General features: G+C 37.5%; 1 protein-coding gene across 2 annotated transcripts in view; it reads left to right on the plus strand.

The window, feature by feature from the left end:
- Positions 1-17,136, plus strand: part of PTH2R (parathyroid hormone 2 receptor) — a 141,754-nt gene that overhangs the window by 67,459 nt on the left and 57,159 nt on the right. For both annotated transcript variants that reach the window (XM_017889351.1, XM_017889350.1), the window contains exon 2: positions 9,525-9,627. Coding sequence is in view for 1 of the 2 variants with exons in the window: in XM_017889350.1 (XP_017744839.1) it covers positions 9,525-9,627 (103 nt within the window). In the remaining variant the exon portion in view is untranslated. The remainder of the gene's footprint in view (positions 1-9,524; positions 9,628-17,136) is intronic.

A 17,136-nucleotide genomic window follows, 5' to 3' on the forward strand; every position in this document is an offset into this window, starting at 1 on the left:
ACTCGGGAAGGGGAACATCACACACTGGGGCCTATCATGGGGAGGGGGGAGGGGGGAGGGATTGCACTGGGAGTTATACATGATATAAATGATGAATTGATGGGTGCTGACGAGTTGATGGGCGCAGCACACCAACATGGCACAAGTATACATATGTAACAAACCTGCACATTATGCACATGTACCCTAGAACTTAAAGTATAATAAAAAAAAAAAAATCTGTGTTTTGGGAGAATTATAGATTTACTTGCAATGTAAGAAATAATACAGATACTGAATACCTTTCATGTATTTTGTCTCAATGGTAACATCTTTCATTACTATAGTACAATATTACAATCAGGAAATTGACATTGATATAATCCCTCTGTCTTATGCAGATTCCATTGGTTTTATACATACTTATGTGTGTGCACGTGTATTTAGTTTATACAGTTTTATCACATGTAGAGTTGCATGTGATCACCACCACAGTGAAGATATAGAATAGTTCTAGCACAGGAATCCTTTCATAGCCACAACTACTTCCTTCTCCCTTCCCCACAACACCTGGCATCTGCTAATCGGTTCTTTGTCTCTGTAATCATTATATGACTCTTAAAAATTTAACTGTGCTTTGTTTCTAAGTAGTAATTGGAGCTCTACAAATATCTGTAATAAATTCACATGTAGTTAATTAAAATATAAGAGAAAAGAATGAGCAATAGCTTTGAAGGATGACAGCTCAATGTGATCGCATTCTTAATGTTTTCATTTAACTATGTGTGAGCCACACCACAGATAGGTACATGTTTTTCTTAAATTATTTTCAATTTACTTCTTGCATGAACAGGGTCATGGGAATTTTTAGAATTTGTAGCCAAATGTGCAAAATCAACTGATCTCCAGATTTAGTTTGAATTAGAGTTCATTATGTGAAAGGATTAAAAACTTATGAAGCCATTTTCATATTGTGTGTGTGTGTGTGTATCTGTGTGAGTATGCATGCTTCCTTGTGTGTGTTTGTATAATGTATTTATGCTGTATATCTTATCTGTTTTCATTTTTTATGTTGACTTAAAAAAGGACTAAACAAAATAGTTTCATGGTTCATAATTTAAAATAGATGATTCAATAATATATTTTGAAAACTATACTGTTTATTATAACAGATTCCCTTATTTTAAAGCAATATTACAGACAATACATTCTAAATAATTAAAACATGTTTTCATTGTTAAACCTCCTTTAGAACATAAAAGCTTCAGCTACCCTCAAGGGAATCACACTCGTGAGAGTGACATTGGCGTTTAAGAAAAGGAAAATAAAATAATTATAAGTTCATATGAACTTTTTTGAGACCTGTGGGAAAACATGGAGTAGAGAGTTCATAAAACTGATTTGTTACTTGGCCCATTCATACTGGAGTATATGAGAAACCCTGAATTCCAAGCAAAATTCCTTCTCATAGACCAGCTCAGTTTTCTCTCAGGCTATGGAAAGTAGAAGGGCTAGCTGTATTAGAGTTCTTCAGGGATCAGAACCCCCATGGGATATATATACAAACAGATTTACTGTGAGGAAGTGATTTACACAATATGGAGACTGAGAAGTACTAGGATTTGCTGTTGTAGCTGGATGAGCTGCAGACAAAACTCAGACACCAAGTTAAAGAAGGAAGGGATTTATTCAGCCGGGGGTATCGGCAAGACTCCTGTCTCAAGAGTGGAGCCCCCCGAGTGAGCAATTCCTGTCCCTTTTAAGAACTCACAACTCTAAGGGGGTACACGTGAGAGGGTCATTATTGATTGAGCAAGCAGGGGTACATGACTGGGGGCTGCATGCACCGGTAATTCGGAACAAAACAGGATAGGGATTTTCACATTGCTTTTCAATACAATGTCTGTAATCTATAGATAACCTAACCGATTAGGTCAGGGATTGATCTTTAACTACCAGGCCCAGGGTGTGGTGCCAGGCTGTCTGCTTGTGGATTTCATTTCTGCCTTTTAGTTTTTACTTCTTCTTTCTATGGAGGCAGAAATTGGGCATAAGACAATATGAGGGGTGGTCTCCTCCCTTACTGTAAGCAAGCTGAAGATCCAGGAAAGCTAGTGGTATAATTCAGTCCAAGTCTGAACGTTGGAGAACCAGGGGAACTGATGGCCTAAATCTCACTTTGAGGGCTAGGGAAGATGAGGTGAAATGTTGCCGGGAAGGGAAAAAAGGGTGCAAATTCCTTCTTCTTCTGCCTTTTGTTCAATTGAAACCTTCAACAAATTAGATGAGGCCTAGTTACACTGCGGGAGGGCAATCTGCTTTGCTGAGTCTACTGATTCAAATGTTAATCTTGAATGAAAACAGACACACAGACACACCAGAAACAAATGTAATCTGGGCACCCATGGCCCACCCAAGTTGCTACATGAAATTAACCACCACACTAGCCTAGAAAGGAATTCATTTTTAAAAAACATATCCTTTTAATCCTTTCCAAATTCAAGTAAAACTTAATATATAAATGTTATAATAACTTTCCACTGTATTTGTTAAGTAGATTTCACTTTATCTTGTGTAAGTAGATCACTTTTAGGAAAGAATATTTTGTAAAATTATTAAAATAATCATATCTAAAAATATTTAATGGATACCTTTTAGGTATGATTATACTTTAAAGTTCTAGTCGGATACAGTCGAGGCATGCAGAGTTTGTTGCAGTATGGAGTCATACATGTGGCCATGTTGGGTGTGCTTGGCGCCCATGTAACTCGCAGTTACGATTAAGTATACTCTGCCTAGATCATATCCCTCCCCTTCCCGGCCCCCCCACCCCCAATAGACCCGGTGTGTGATGTTCCGCCTTCTTGCTGGCTGGCCCACAGTAGCGATTGATTCTCAGTTGTTCAATTCGCCACCTCATGTGCAGTGAGAAAATTGTGGGTGTTGCGGTTTTCTGTTCTGTGCAATAGGGTTTGCCTGGAGAATCATGGGTTTCCAGAGACTGCAACGCATGTGCTGCTACATGGTTACATCTGCAGAGGTTTCTGTTGCTTTTTGTTTACCTATGCCCTGTCCCCAGAGGTGGAGTCTACAGAGACAGGCAGGCCTCCTTGAGCTGTGGTGGGCTCCACCCAATTCGAGCTTCCCGGGGACTTTGTTTACCTACTTAAGCCTCAGCAATGGCGGGTGCCCCTCCCCCAGCCTCGCTGCCACCTTGCAGTTAGATCTCTGACTGCTGTGGTAGCAATGAGGGAGGCTGCGTGGGTGTGGGACCCTCCGGGCCAGGTGTGGGATATAATCTCCTGGTGTGCCATTTGCTAAGACCTTTGGTTAAGTACAGTATTAGGGTGGGAGTTACCCGATTTTCTAGGTGTTGTGTGTCTCAGTTTCCCTTATAGGAAAAGGAATTCCCTTCCCTCTTGCACTTCCCAGGTGAGGCGATGCCTTGCCCTGCTTCAGCTCTCGCTGGTCGGGCTGCACTCGCTGACCAGCACTGACTGTCCGACACTCCCCAGTGAGATGAACCTGGTACCTCAGTTGAAAATGCAGAAATCACCCGTCTTCTGTGTCCCTCACATTGGGAACTGGAGGCTGGAGCTGTTCCTATTCAGCCATCTTGGGTGCCCCCCCTATATCTTTTTTTATGATCACCTTGTGGTAGATTCTCATTTACTAGAATAAGGTAATATTGTGTGCTTTTTTTAAGTTAGAGAAGAATGCTACTTTTCTTAAAAAATGATTTTTTTGGTGATAGTTGTAAATTCACATGCAGTTGGAAGAACTAATGAGAGAGAACGTGTATCCTTTACCCAGTTTCCCCCCTTATCACTTGTAAGATGATAACCTCTTATAAAACTACAGTAAAATATCACAACCAAGATAATAACATTGATAACAGTCAAGATACAGAACATTTTCTTCCCAGAAGGATCCCTTCTGATGTTCTTTATAGCCAAACCCCTTCCTTTGCACTTGCCACTCCTCAACTCCTGGCAACCACTATCTGTTTTTCATTTCTATAGTTTAATTTGTGTATTCTTCCTTTTTTTCTTGGTTGACTTTCTAGAAGCTTGTCAATATTATTGGTAATTTTAAATCGCCAGCTCTTTGTTTTACTGATAGTCTGTATTGTTTTTCTGTTTCAGTTTCATTGATTTCTCCTCTTTATGATGTCCTTCTTTCTACTTGCTTTGGTTTTATTTTCTTCTTTTTCTAGGTTCTCGAGGTGGGAGATTATATTATTGATGCAAAACTTTTCTTCTTTTCTAATGGGTGTATTTAGTGCTATGCATTTCTCTTAGCATTGCCTTAGGTCTGTACCACAAATTTTGATATGTTGTTTTTGTGTTTTCATTCAGTTCAATGTACTTTTGATTTCCCTTGAGACTTTCTTTTTGACCCATGGATTATTTAGAAGTGTGTTTAGTTTCTAAGTGTTTGGAGAGTTTTGTTATCTTTCTGTTATTGATTTCCAGTTTGATTCCATTGTAGTCTGAGAACATTGTGGTCTGAGAACTCTGTATGCTTGCAATTCTTTAAAAATTGTTGAGATTTGTTTTATGATTCAGGATATGGTCTACTTTGGTATTTGTTCTATATGTATTTGGAAAGAAAGTGTATTCTCCATTGCTGGGTGAAGTGTTCAGTAAATGTCTATTAGATCCTGTTGGTTGATGGCATTGTTGAGTTCTATATCCTTGCTGATTTTCTGTCTAGTTGTTCTATCAATTGTTGAGTAAGGGGGTTGCAGCTTCCAATTGTAATTGTGGATTTGTTTAACTCTTCTTTCAGTTCTATCAGTTTTTGCTTCAAATATTTTGCAGCTCTGTTTTTTTGATGCAAACACATTTTGGAGGGCCATGTTTTCTTGATGGAGTGATCTTTGTATTATTATATAATGTCCCTCTTTTAGTCTCTGGCAATTTTGTTTGCTCTACTTTATCTGGTACTAATATAATTGGGGAAGTGGGATTATCACCTTATTACTACTCATGGAAGTAGAAGTTTTGGTTCCCCTGTCAGCTATCACTGACACCTATGGTGGGCTGCTCCATGGTCCTGAAGGGTGGGAGTATGAGTTCTGCTCCTCATGTGGCCTCCACTGACACCACAATGGGAGTAGCCTTGTTACTGCTAGGCTGACTCTCCACTAGATCTTCTCTGACTCCCCTCCAGCTGAGAAGTAGAGGGACACTGTTACTGTCAGGAAGGGTGGAAGTCCAGGCTCCTCATATACAGGTTGTGGAGAAAAGGTGGGGTGTCCAGAAACCTTTGGTAAAGCGCAGTATTAGGGTGGGAGTTACTCTTGTTACGGGCCAGTGAGAGGGAATGCTTTAGTTCTTTACTTTGCTCTTAAACCATTCTGGGAGGTTATAGGGGTCCCTTGTTTTGGGTTGAGTTTGTCAGACAGTGTGACAGGCAAGTGTTCTTGTATAAGTGGTTAGCTGTCCTTGTGTTGCTAGTTGTCCTTGTGTAAGATGTCCATGTAGTAAACTGTGGTTTGGAAAAATTTCTTGTGATAGTTCCCATTATCCAGCAAATCATGTGTGAGATCCCTGCCTTCATGGTTCTGCCCTGCTCCGCTTGCCAAGGCTTGACACAAGTTACTCTAGTTTGGATCTTACAACTTCCATATTTCTCTGAAAGCATCACTGATCGACTCTACTGTGGGTTGGTTTTAATTGTCCCTTGGTGCTGAGATGCACTTGTCCTGGATTGTTGGTCTGGTCTCACATTGGGAAGAAGTAATTGGCGACTAGGAGTCAGTATCATAACACTTTCAGCCACATTTGAACAACAAGCCTGACCTGGAGAAAGTGACTCTCAGGTTAAATCTTCCCAGAGTCCACTGTTAAGTTCAATTTTGTTGGTTCCATAAGTATTGGTTATCATTTGAAGCACTGGGCCAACATTATTCTATCAGGAGTGTTGTTTCTATAGAATTGGGTCATGACACAGTTAGGTCCAAAGTTTAAAGGAAATAATACAAAGTAAAACCAACAGGAGCATGACGAATTTATTTTGTACAATGGTTTTGAACCAAAAGGCCAAGCCTGAGGGCAACAAACTAAGCAAATCAAAAGACCACAGGGAAATTGGGTGAGACCTGTTGTAGCCATTGAGATCAACTGACTAAATAAAAATTTCTAAAACTCTAATGAAAAAACTAATGGGTTCATGAAACTGCAAATCAAGATCAAACAGAACAAAATAATTACATAAGATTGAATAATTCATAAAATTATAATTTTTATGACTTTTTAAGGAGAGTACATCATTGTGCAGGCAATGATTCATGACCTGCAAATCACATGGAATGAGATGGAATAGAAAGCTGAATCCTTGAGATATTGAGGTAGGAGGTGGGGCTCAGAGACTGGACCAAATTGAGGACTAGCTAAAAGATGGACAGGGTGGAAGCGGCTTTCCATAAGACACATCCTCCAGTGTTCCATGCCAGTTTACCATTGCCATGGCAACACTGAAAGTTACTACCCCTTTCCACAGCAATGACCCAATGACCTGGAAGTTACCACCCTTTTTTTAAGAAATTGCTATATAATCTACCTCTTAATTTGCATATAAGTGGGTATAAATATGACTGCAGAGCTGCCTCTGAGCTGCTACTCTGGGCAGACTGCCTAGCCCTGCTCTGCAAGGAACAGTACCGCTGCTGCTGCTGTACACTGTCACTTCAATAAAAGTTGCTGTCAAACACCACCAGCTTGTCTTTGAATTCTTCCCTGGGCAGAGCCAAGAACCCTCCCAGTCTAAGCCCCAGTTGTGGGCTGCAGCTTTTTCTGTGGTGTTTTTCCAGGCTGTGTTTTCTTCCTTGGCTAGACAGCAGGCTTCTCTTGAGACTTTAAAATTTTTTTGCCTGTGCCTATTGGTGTTCCAGAGTTTCCAACTTCTTTTACTCCAAGTTGGGGATGTAGAAGGCAGAAAGAAAACCCAGGGAATTTACCACTATGTTGTTTTCCAGGATCTGTAGCCTGCTCTGCATCTTCTCTCTGCCTTTTAGAATATTGTTATATTCATTTTATATGTAAAGTGTAGGGCTTTTGTTTATATTTACTGAGAGGAATTGGGGAAAGCACATCAACTCCATCATGCTGGAAGTGGAAGTTCCAGAATGCCTCTTAAATTAATCTAACTTATGGATTTACGGTTACTTAAAAATTGAATAAATGAGAATATTGGGTTAATTATGAAGATTTTCATATCTTAACATTAAAATTGGCATCTGTATTTACAACGTTAGGGGCTTTTAATAAAGTACAAACTACCAAATTAGGGCTTCTCTTGCCTATCAAATATGTGACAGATTGGAATTTAACATTTTATTTCAAATCATAAATGATCACTTGTCCAGGAAAAATTACTAACATCTATTTTTCTAAATGTAACATTTTGTTTTGGGTGCAATTGTTGCTTTTGGAGAAACAGACATTGAAAATGTAAACTGCTCTTCTATTTGAAGTATACTATCATTTTAATGTCATTCTATGTTAAAGAATACTTGTATCTATAACAAAGGAATAAAAGAAAGCAATAAAAAAAAACAAATACTTATTTGCTTTTACTGGAAATGACTGATTTGGTTTGGCTGTGTCTCCACCCAAAATCTCATCCTGAATTGTAATCCCATAATCCCCACATATCAAGGGTGGGAGCAGGGGAGGTCATCAGATCATGGGGGCGGTTTCCCCCATGCTGTTCTGATAGTGAGTCTCAGGAGATTTGATGGTTTTGTAAGCGTCTGGCATTTCTTCTGCTTGCACTCACTTCATCCTGCTGTCCAGTGAAGAAGGTGCCTCCTTCTCCTTTGCCTTCCACCTTGTTTGTAAGTTTCTTGAGGCTTCCCCAGCAATCTGGAACTGTGAGTCAATCAAATCTCTTTCCTTACCCAGTCTTGGGTATTTCTTCATAGCAGTGTGAGAATGGACTAATACAATGACTAAAGATCAGTTTAACAGATGGTGATTTAGCACATTCTGATCATACTTGCTCCTGGCTAAACTGACCAGATGTTTTAGAACAAAATATCTTTAGAAACTATAGTTTATAAGAGGCACAGGTTCCTGAAAAGGTTATCCCAATAAAAAGGTGGCATATGCACAGAAAGAAATAAAAAAGAATATTTTCAAGTAAAAATGGTACAAGGGGTGATTTGAAATATTCACCTTTGATAATTGAAGTTAAATTTCTCTGAATCAAATGTATGGTTCTGAAATTTGGTCACAGTTTACACAGTGTTTTCTAGGATTGAAGTAAAAGAAAGTAACGGTTTAACTGAAAAAACAGCCAGGAAAAAAACAAAACAAAACAAAAAACTTCAGTGGTGCCTGACTGTTTCTAGAGGACGAATGGGAAGGAGTCAATTTTTCCTGCCGTGCCCACTCAGAGACTCATCTGTTTCCAGTTCATTCTCTCTTTTTGATATGTGAGATTTTAGGCTCACTTTCAGTGTATCTACTTATAACTCAGAATCTGTGTTGTATTATATTGATAGATAAACTCTGGTATATATTTCAACCCCCCAAATTAGTTTTTACTTATTCTCTCATTTTCTAAAAAAATCATTAGCATAAGTTTGGGCATTGAGCTATGAATATAATACAGAGATTTCCAAAACTATATATCTGACTATTCACTGAGCGTCTGTTTGTGCTATAAATATCTTAGAAAATAATACCCAGCTAAGCATCTCCCAAACTGTGAAACAAATTAATGTTTGTTGTTTTAAATCACAACAATGTTTTGGGATGTTTTGTTACACAGCTATAGGTGATAAATACAGATTGTTTCCTCTTTAAGGTTCTGTTCCTCAGGAACCAACCACTCTTGGTACTAAATAAATTGTATCATGTTAGATGGAAGCATAATATTGCAGGAAATTAGTTTTTTCTTTGTATATTATTTTATTTTAGTAGTATATTATCTCTAATATAATTTTTTTTTAGTATTTTTTCTTAGTATAATATCTCTATTTTATTTTTTCCTTAGTCTATTATCTCTAATATAGTTACCTAACTATATTAAAATTTTCTCACTTCTTCTGGTATGAGATTTTTTAAAAGGCTAATCAGGTAAAAGTAAAATTATTCTAAAATCTTACACATTGATGGATTTTCAATTTTGATTCAGATAAAGGACTATTTCAAATAGCTTGATATCAAAACTCATTTTCAATTAGATTAGAAGGTGAAACAATGAAAGCTTGTATCCTGACTTNTTTCTTAGTATAATATCTCTATTTTATTTTTTCCTTAGTCTATTATCTCTAATATAGTTACCTAACTATATTAAAATTTTCTCACTTCTTCTGGTATGAGATTTTTTAAAAGGCTAATCAGGTAAAAGTAAAATTATTCTAAAATCTTACACATTGATGGATTTTCAATTTTGATTCAGATAAAGGACTATTTCAAATAGCTTGATATCAAAACTCATTTTCAATTAGATTAGAAGGTGAAACAATGAAAGCTTGTATCCTGACTTGGAAAAGCGTGATGAAAATGTTTGTATTTTGTTCATTTCTACAGCTGGATTCTGATGGCACCATTACTATAGAGGAGCAGATTGTCCTTGTGCTGAAAGCGAAAGTACAATGTGAACTCAACATCACAGCTCAACTCCAGGAGGGAGGTAAAGATGCCAAGAAAATTTGCTACCCTTGTGCCTCCTATTCGTTCTCATAAAGATTGCACATTTCCTTCCTTCTTTAGTGTTAGGGAGATCCTTATCAGTCAATCCACATTTCCATGTGGAGGGGTGTACAGCAGAATAACAACACTCTTTTCATCTCTACCCTACATGCTTTTCCTTCCCTGTGGAAAAAGTGACTTGCCTGATAGTGGGTTTGAGAATAGCAATTGGGCATGTGCACATCAGTCTGTCCCTTAGTCCTTTCTTCAGGGTTTGTCTGCCTGTAGAGACCATGCATACTGATTTGCCCTTGAACATGCAGTAAGCTTGGAGGAGTAGGCTCTGTCCCTGTGGACATTGCCTCTATTATAAAGTATGAAGTTCAAAATCTACTTCATACTTCTCTAAATGCCAACAAATAATTGTGATTGATTTCTCCATTGTTTATGATCAGAGAATGTGGTCTGCATGACACTGAGTTTTAAAAATGCGTTGGGACGGCCGGGCGTGGTGGCTCACTCCTGTAATCCCATCACTTCGGGAGGCCATGGTGGGCGGATCACCTGAGGTCGGGAGCTCCAGACGAGCCTGGTCAACAATGGTGAAACCCCGTCTCTACTAAAAATGCAAAAATTAGCTGGGCATGGTGGCGCATGCCTGTAATCCCAGCTACTTGGGAGGCTGAGGCAGGAGAATCGCTTGAACCCGGGAGGCGGAGGTTAAGGTGAACCGAGATGGCGCCATTGCACTCCAGCCTGGGCGACAGAGCGAAACTCTGTCTCAAAAAAAAAAAAAAAAAAAAGTGTTGTCAGTTTTGATAACGTTCCGTGTGGTCCTCAAAGGTATGTATGTCCTCTAGTTCCTGAGTGCAATGTTTCATAGTGTCCACTAGATTAAGCTTGTCAGTTTTGTGGCTCATATATTCTGCATCCATAATTATTTTAAAAATATGCTTGACCCATTATTTTCTGAGATAAAATATCTTAAAATATGCTACTATGATGATGAATTTTCAACTTTTCATTGAAAATTCATTGGATATTTTACTTCATATATTTTGAAAATATGTTATGAGTTTAAGTTTAGAAATATTAGATTTCCTGGTGAATTAAACCTTTTGTAGATATGCAGTAGCCCTCTTTATCTCTAGGATACTTTTCCTTCATATTTAAAAAATATGTACAATTTAAAATTACTATATTTTAAAAAATTTAACAACACTAGTTTCCTTCTTTCTTGGTTAGTATCTGCCTTGTATATATTTTCCAACCCTTTAAAAATGTTTCAATTGTGACAAAATATACATAGCATTAAATTTACCATTAAAATTTTTTTCATTGTACTGCTCAGTAGTGTTAAGTATATTCGCATTATTGTGCAATCAGTCTCCAGAAATTTTCCATCTAAATTGATGCTCTGTACCCATTAAATAACAGCTCATATTTCCTAATGCTTTTATTAAACTTTTCTGTATATTTACATTTCAGGAGTATCTTTTACACACAGGACACACATAGAGTTTTTCTTGTTATCCATTCTGATAATCTTGGTCTATTAACTGAAAAATTTAGCTCAATTACTTTAATTATAGTTACTAATATACAGTATTTGAGCTTAATTCTAAAATCTTATTTGGGCTTTCTATTTCACCAGCTCTTCCTCTGCCCTTCCACTTCCCCAGTTCCAACTCTGTCTTGGATTGAGTGAGACCTTTTACTCATTTTATTCCATCCCCTGCCACCTGCAAGTAGTATGGAAGATATGTATTATATTTAAGGCTTTTAGTGGTTATCCTAGAAATTTTTCACATATTTAATTTCAGAAAGTTTAAAGTTTGTCATTCACTTCCTTTTTCCAAATAATGTATACAGTTTGAGATACTTTATTTGCTTCCAAATTATATGCTTTTAGTTCTGCCTTAATTTTGTCTTATAATTTTCTTCTTTGAATAAAATGTCCTTTATTTATTTATTTTGAATCTTTATGTTAGAATATGTTTATAGTGATCTCAGTTTTGTCTGTTGGAAAATGTCATCATTTCAATGTCAACCTTGAAAGATACTTTTCTGGACATATGATCCTTAGTTAAAATTATTTACTTTTAAGATACTGTTTTTTTTTTTTTTCTTGCTTCCATTGTTATTACTGACAAATCAATTCTCAGCCTTTGCTGGTGATTAGCTTTTTCTGTCTGCCTCTTTTTGAGAAATCTTTAACATTGATATTCTGCAGTTTCACTCTGTTTCTAGGTATAGATTCACTGGATTTCCTGAATCTGAGTATCTGTATCTTTATTCAGTGATGGGAATGTTTTAGTTATTTTGCCTCTAAAATTTTGCTCTCCTTTATTCTCTCTCTTATCTCCCTCTGGAACTTTAAGAAGATGAATATAGGACCTCCTCATACTACCCTTTGTGTGTCAATGTCTTATGTATTTTCCTTTTCTTTGTTTCTTTACTGCTGTTTTGGTAATTTCTTCAAATATATTTTCCAGTTTGCCAGCTCTTTGTTCAGCTTTGTCTAACAACCGTTCAATCCATCCATTAGTAAATTTTGATTATATTTATATTTTCTGAAATCTTATTCAATTTTGATAGTCTCTTACTCCTTCAATATTCTTTCAAATCGCTTCTTTTTTTTCCTAGACGTGCTTTATATGCTGCATATGATAATTGTAGTATCTATAGACTTTGCTGGTCAATGCTGACTACCACACATGGTAGCTTGTTTCCTTGTGTGTCTAATGATTTGTAATGAGTAACTCATGAGGTTCTTGTTTAAAGTACATTTCTTTAGAGAAAATTTGTGTTTGCACCTGCAAGGTGCCTAGATGAATTATTGACCTAAGTCCATTTTAAACTAAATTTAGATCACACATGAATATGGGCTTGTGGTTAGAAATGTATAGAGAAGAATTCCTCCCTCCCCTGCTGTTTTCTATTCCAACTCCAAATGTAGCCAAGAATGACACAAACCAATCTCTTTCTGAAGGATGGTTTTATTTCTTGTTCACCCACTTAGTGGGAGAAGTGTCATCTTTTGAGGATACTGACTTTCTAGAGGGATCTCCTGTTCAATTTCTCCACCCCATCAGGCCTCAGGCTCTTCTTTTGTTACCTGAACACCACCAAAACTCTTAAGTAAACAGGTTAGTAGAAGCCTCTAAAGTAAACCCCAAATGTAGAGCTTGCTGCTCCTATGTTTCTGGCCTACAATCTATTCCTTTACTTTATAGCCAGCTAAGCCATATTTAAAGAAAGAAGGCTTTTGCATTAATATAGCCTTTGTAGATATCTTGTACTAAAAGGAAGCTTTCTGAATGGCTAGTCTAGTAGTGTCTGAAAAGGGAATTACTCATGCAACTTCTAAAGAATGCTGATCCTAATATCTTAGATATGGAAATCTAACAAGGAGATACATCATTATGAAAAAATTTGAAAGCATTATTATCTATGATGGCTGAGTAAGCTGTTTTCTATGAAATCTTATACACTGTTGAGCTAGAAGATATTTCAGAGATCACCTAGGCCAACATTATCATCATCAGTGTCCCTTTAACAGTTCAACAAGTATTATTATATGCCCAGAGTGTTTTACTTCTGTTGTAAGCTCTGAAAAGTATGAATAAGATTCTGTCTTTTCTCTGTGGGGTTAATGGTTTAATAGGGAAGGCAGGCATCTTTCAGGATGGTGTATAATTTTAAGAACAAAGGTATTTTGACAACTGTAGAACCACTGAAGATGAATTTTAATCAAGGAAGGCTTCCTGGAAGAATAATGATCTCGTCTTAAAAGTAAAGAAGTAGTTAAAAGTAAAGAAGATGTGATGAGGGGAAAGTAAGACTGTATTAGTCAAAGTTCTCTAGAGGTACAGAACTAATAGGATATTCATATATATGAAAGGGAGTTTATTAGAAAGAATTGGCTCACATGATCACAGGGCGAATTCCCATGATAGGCCATCTGCAAGCTGGGGAAGAAAGAAGACAATAGGGGCTCAATTAAGTTCAAGAGCCTCAAAAACAGGGAAGCCTTCAGCCCATGTCCAAAGACCTGAGAGCCCCCAGCAAACCACTGATGTAAGTCCAAGAGTCCAAAGGCCTAAGAACCTGGAGTCTGATGTCCAAGTGCAGGAGAAATGGATGGAAGCATCCAGCACAGGCGAAAGATGAAAATTCAGCAAGCCAGCTGATCCCACCTTCTTTCCCCTGCTTTGTTCTAGCCAACCGGAGGGTGCCTACTCTCATTGAGGGTGGGTCTTTCTCTCCCAGTCCACTAACTGAAATGTGAGTCTCCCCTGGCAACACCCTCACAGACACACCCGGAAACAATACTTTACCACCTATCTAGGCATCTTTCAATCCAATCAAGTCGACCCTAATATTAACCATCACAAAGACATTTCAAAAGAGGAAATAGGATGGGCCAGGATAAGCAAGTGTGCATCAGTCACACATCATATGAATTATACAAAAAAGAATAAATTAACTGGTTGTAAACTTAGGTCACATATAAAATTTGTGAAGATGCAAAAGATGTGAAGCATGTAGATGAATAAATACTAAAAGAGAAAAAACACTTTTTTCAAGATCCTTATTTGCATAGAGATCTTTTTCTATGCAAATAAGACAGAATTAAATGTGGTCAAACTTTGGTTTACCTTTCAATTAAAATGTCTCATTATATATAAATTGACTCAAGTGCTCTTTACTTTAAAGTTGTAAAACACTAGAATGACTTTTGAATTCTGTAGCTAATTTAAGGAATTTTAATTTTTACATTCTTCTAAAATTAAGAGATGAGTATCAAAATATTTAGGAGTGAGCTGTCAGACTGTCTATACTTTGAAAATCTGTAGCAAAAAATAAATTAGATTAACTCTTGCAAAATATTAGCAGCTGCCAATGCTAGGTTATGAGTATATGATTTTCTGTTTTATTTATGAAAGATTTTTAATAAAAGAACATAATAACATAAAAGTTTTCCTAATGTTTATGAAAGAGAGAAAAGGACATATAAATGCAACTATTCAGCTATAAAACTATTCAAGTACTTAAAAAACAAAGACCAAAATATTATTGATCCAAAATATTATTATTTCAAGTGTGGTCACATTTTATTTGAAAAGAGAAAAACATTCTCCAAATTTTAGATTGTTCTGTGTAAATGTCATGTTTTGACAAGCTTCACTCATAATTAGTTTGTCCTGGCACACAAAAATAATTACAGAGTTATAATTAATGGTACTAATTTATAAAGAGAGATTGGGAGCCATTAGTCAATTAATTAGATCCTTGCCAAATAATGCAAGTATTAACTCACATTGGATGGCAATGATGATCAAGGAGAGAATGCTAGTTAAGATCTTTATTTTTGGCCGGGCGCAGTGGCTCATGCCTGTAATCCCAACACTTTGGGAGGCCGAGGTGGGTGGATCACCTGAGGTCAGGAGTTCGAGACCAGCTTGACCAATATGGTGTAACCCCATCTCTACTAAAAATACAAAAATTAGCTGGGCATGGTGGCAGGTGCCTGTAGTCCCAGCTACTCGGGAGGCTGAGACAGGAGAATTGCTTGAACTCGGGAGGCAGAGGTTGCAGTGAACTGAGATGATGCCACTAACTCCAGAGTGAGATTCTGTCTCAAAAAAAAATTTATATTTTCTATGTGAAGTTCATGGTGTCTTCATTTTTTCCAACCTTTTGTGAATATTCACTACTGTCTTTGTCAAAGAGCAACCACAAAAATAAGCATGATCTACAGAAATATTTTGGGAGACTGTTGGTTTTCTAAAAATTGGGCAGCATGTCCTTGTGCGTACATGTGTGAGGTGGTATCTTGTAGGGAATGAGAAAAACTGTCCCTGTTAGAGTAGGAGGAAAAAAAATTTTCATAGCAGTTTAAAAAGTATATAATTATAGAATAAACTGGCCATTGGCTTTTGCTAGAAAATAGCACATGACATTGCAGCATACATTTTGGAGGGATAGCTAGTTGCCAAGAAATAAGAATGTGTGTCTAGGTCCAATTCATGTAGAATACACAATAGATACTGGGCACATACTGACTGGGCAGTCCGGATATATAAAGACATGTGACTTATTAATGAAAAGGTGAATTGAAAGATATCAAGATACAGTGTTGAGGGCAAAGTTGTTGGGAGAGGTGGAGTCATTACATTCTGTATAAATGAAAATGAAAACATACAAAAAACAAAGCATATAATGGTGGAAAGAGAGGCAGGTGGAGCTGTGCACCAGAAGCAGGAGCCAGTAGGATGGGCTCCTGCCTTGCCTGTGCTATGTAAAGCTCAGGCTTTTATTATGTGAGCAAAGCAAGGCTTTTTCCAAGAAAATGTTTTTGGAAAGACATTTTCTTTTCTTATTGCTTCAGCAATGCACAAAGCAAATCAAGTATTTGTTTCTGTGTGATATGGTGGACACTAAGAAGTTAATTTTGGGTTTATAACTGATTTTTTTTTTCTGTAGAGATGAGTGTTTCTGTAAGGTTCTGTTATGCTGACTGTTTAAAACTGAGCAAACAACTTGACAACATGAACATTAGCTAGAACAAAAGTCCTCAGCACAGTTAGTGTAACTGGTAACTAAAAAATTGGGAGAGCTATAATGGGTAGTACTTGTGGTGGCAAGTAACTTCTACCCTAATACCTGCTGTTGTGCCTGTGTATGCTGTGTCACATGGCAGAAGGGACTTTGCAGATAGAATTAAGGTTCTGGACCTTAAAATGAGGGAGCTTTTTCTGGGTTATCTGGGTGGGTTCCATGTGACCATATGGGCTCCTTAAAGTGGAAGAGGAAGACAAAAGAATCAGAGTTGAAGCAGAAAATGAGAGAGGAGGAGAGATTAAAAATGTGAGAAGGACTCAACCTGCCTTGCTGACTTTGAAGACGGAAGAAGGGGGCCATGAGCCAAGGAAAGCAAGCAGCTTCTGGAAGTTGGGAACAGCTCTCAGCTGACAGCTGACAGCAAGGAAATGGGGACCTTGGTTCTATGTCTGCAAGGAGCTGAATTCTCCCAACCACCCAAATGAACAAGGAGAGAGATACTCCCTCAGAGCCTCCAGAGAGGTATGCAGCCCTGCCCAGCCCTTGATTTTGGCCTCACAGGTCTACAAGGAGAGAAACAGCTGAGCCCAGCAGACTGTTGACCTACAGAAATAGTGAAAAAACACATTTCTGTTATTTTAAGCTGTGAAGTTTGTGGTAATTTGTTACAGTAGTGACAGAAAATGAATACAGCAGTCATTGAAGGTATCTCTTTTTGAGAAGTTGGGGTATAATTTGGCTGACAGGCTGTCTTCCTGGAAGTTCAGGTCATCACTAATGGAAAGGAGTCCTGCAAGAGCACAGAGAATTGACACTGAATATTTGTTAATCCTCCACCAAGTGCCAGGTGCATTCCAGGAATGTGGCTAAATCTTGAGACAAAACAGGCAAAAATCTCTACCCTCAGGTTTCTTAAATCCTGTGACTTAGGAATATAATAATA

This window comes from Rhinopithecus bieti, unplaced genomic scaffold (genome assembly GCF_001698545.2).
Source record: "Rhinopithecus bieti isolate Rb0 unplaced genomic scaffold, ASM169854v2 scaffold_17939, whole genome shotgun sequence".
In the NCBI taxonomy this organism is placed as follows: Eukaryota; Metazoa; Chordata; class Mammalia; order Primates; family Cercopithecidae; genus Rhinopithecus; species Rhinopithecus bieti.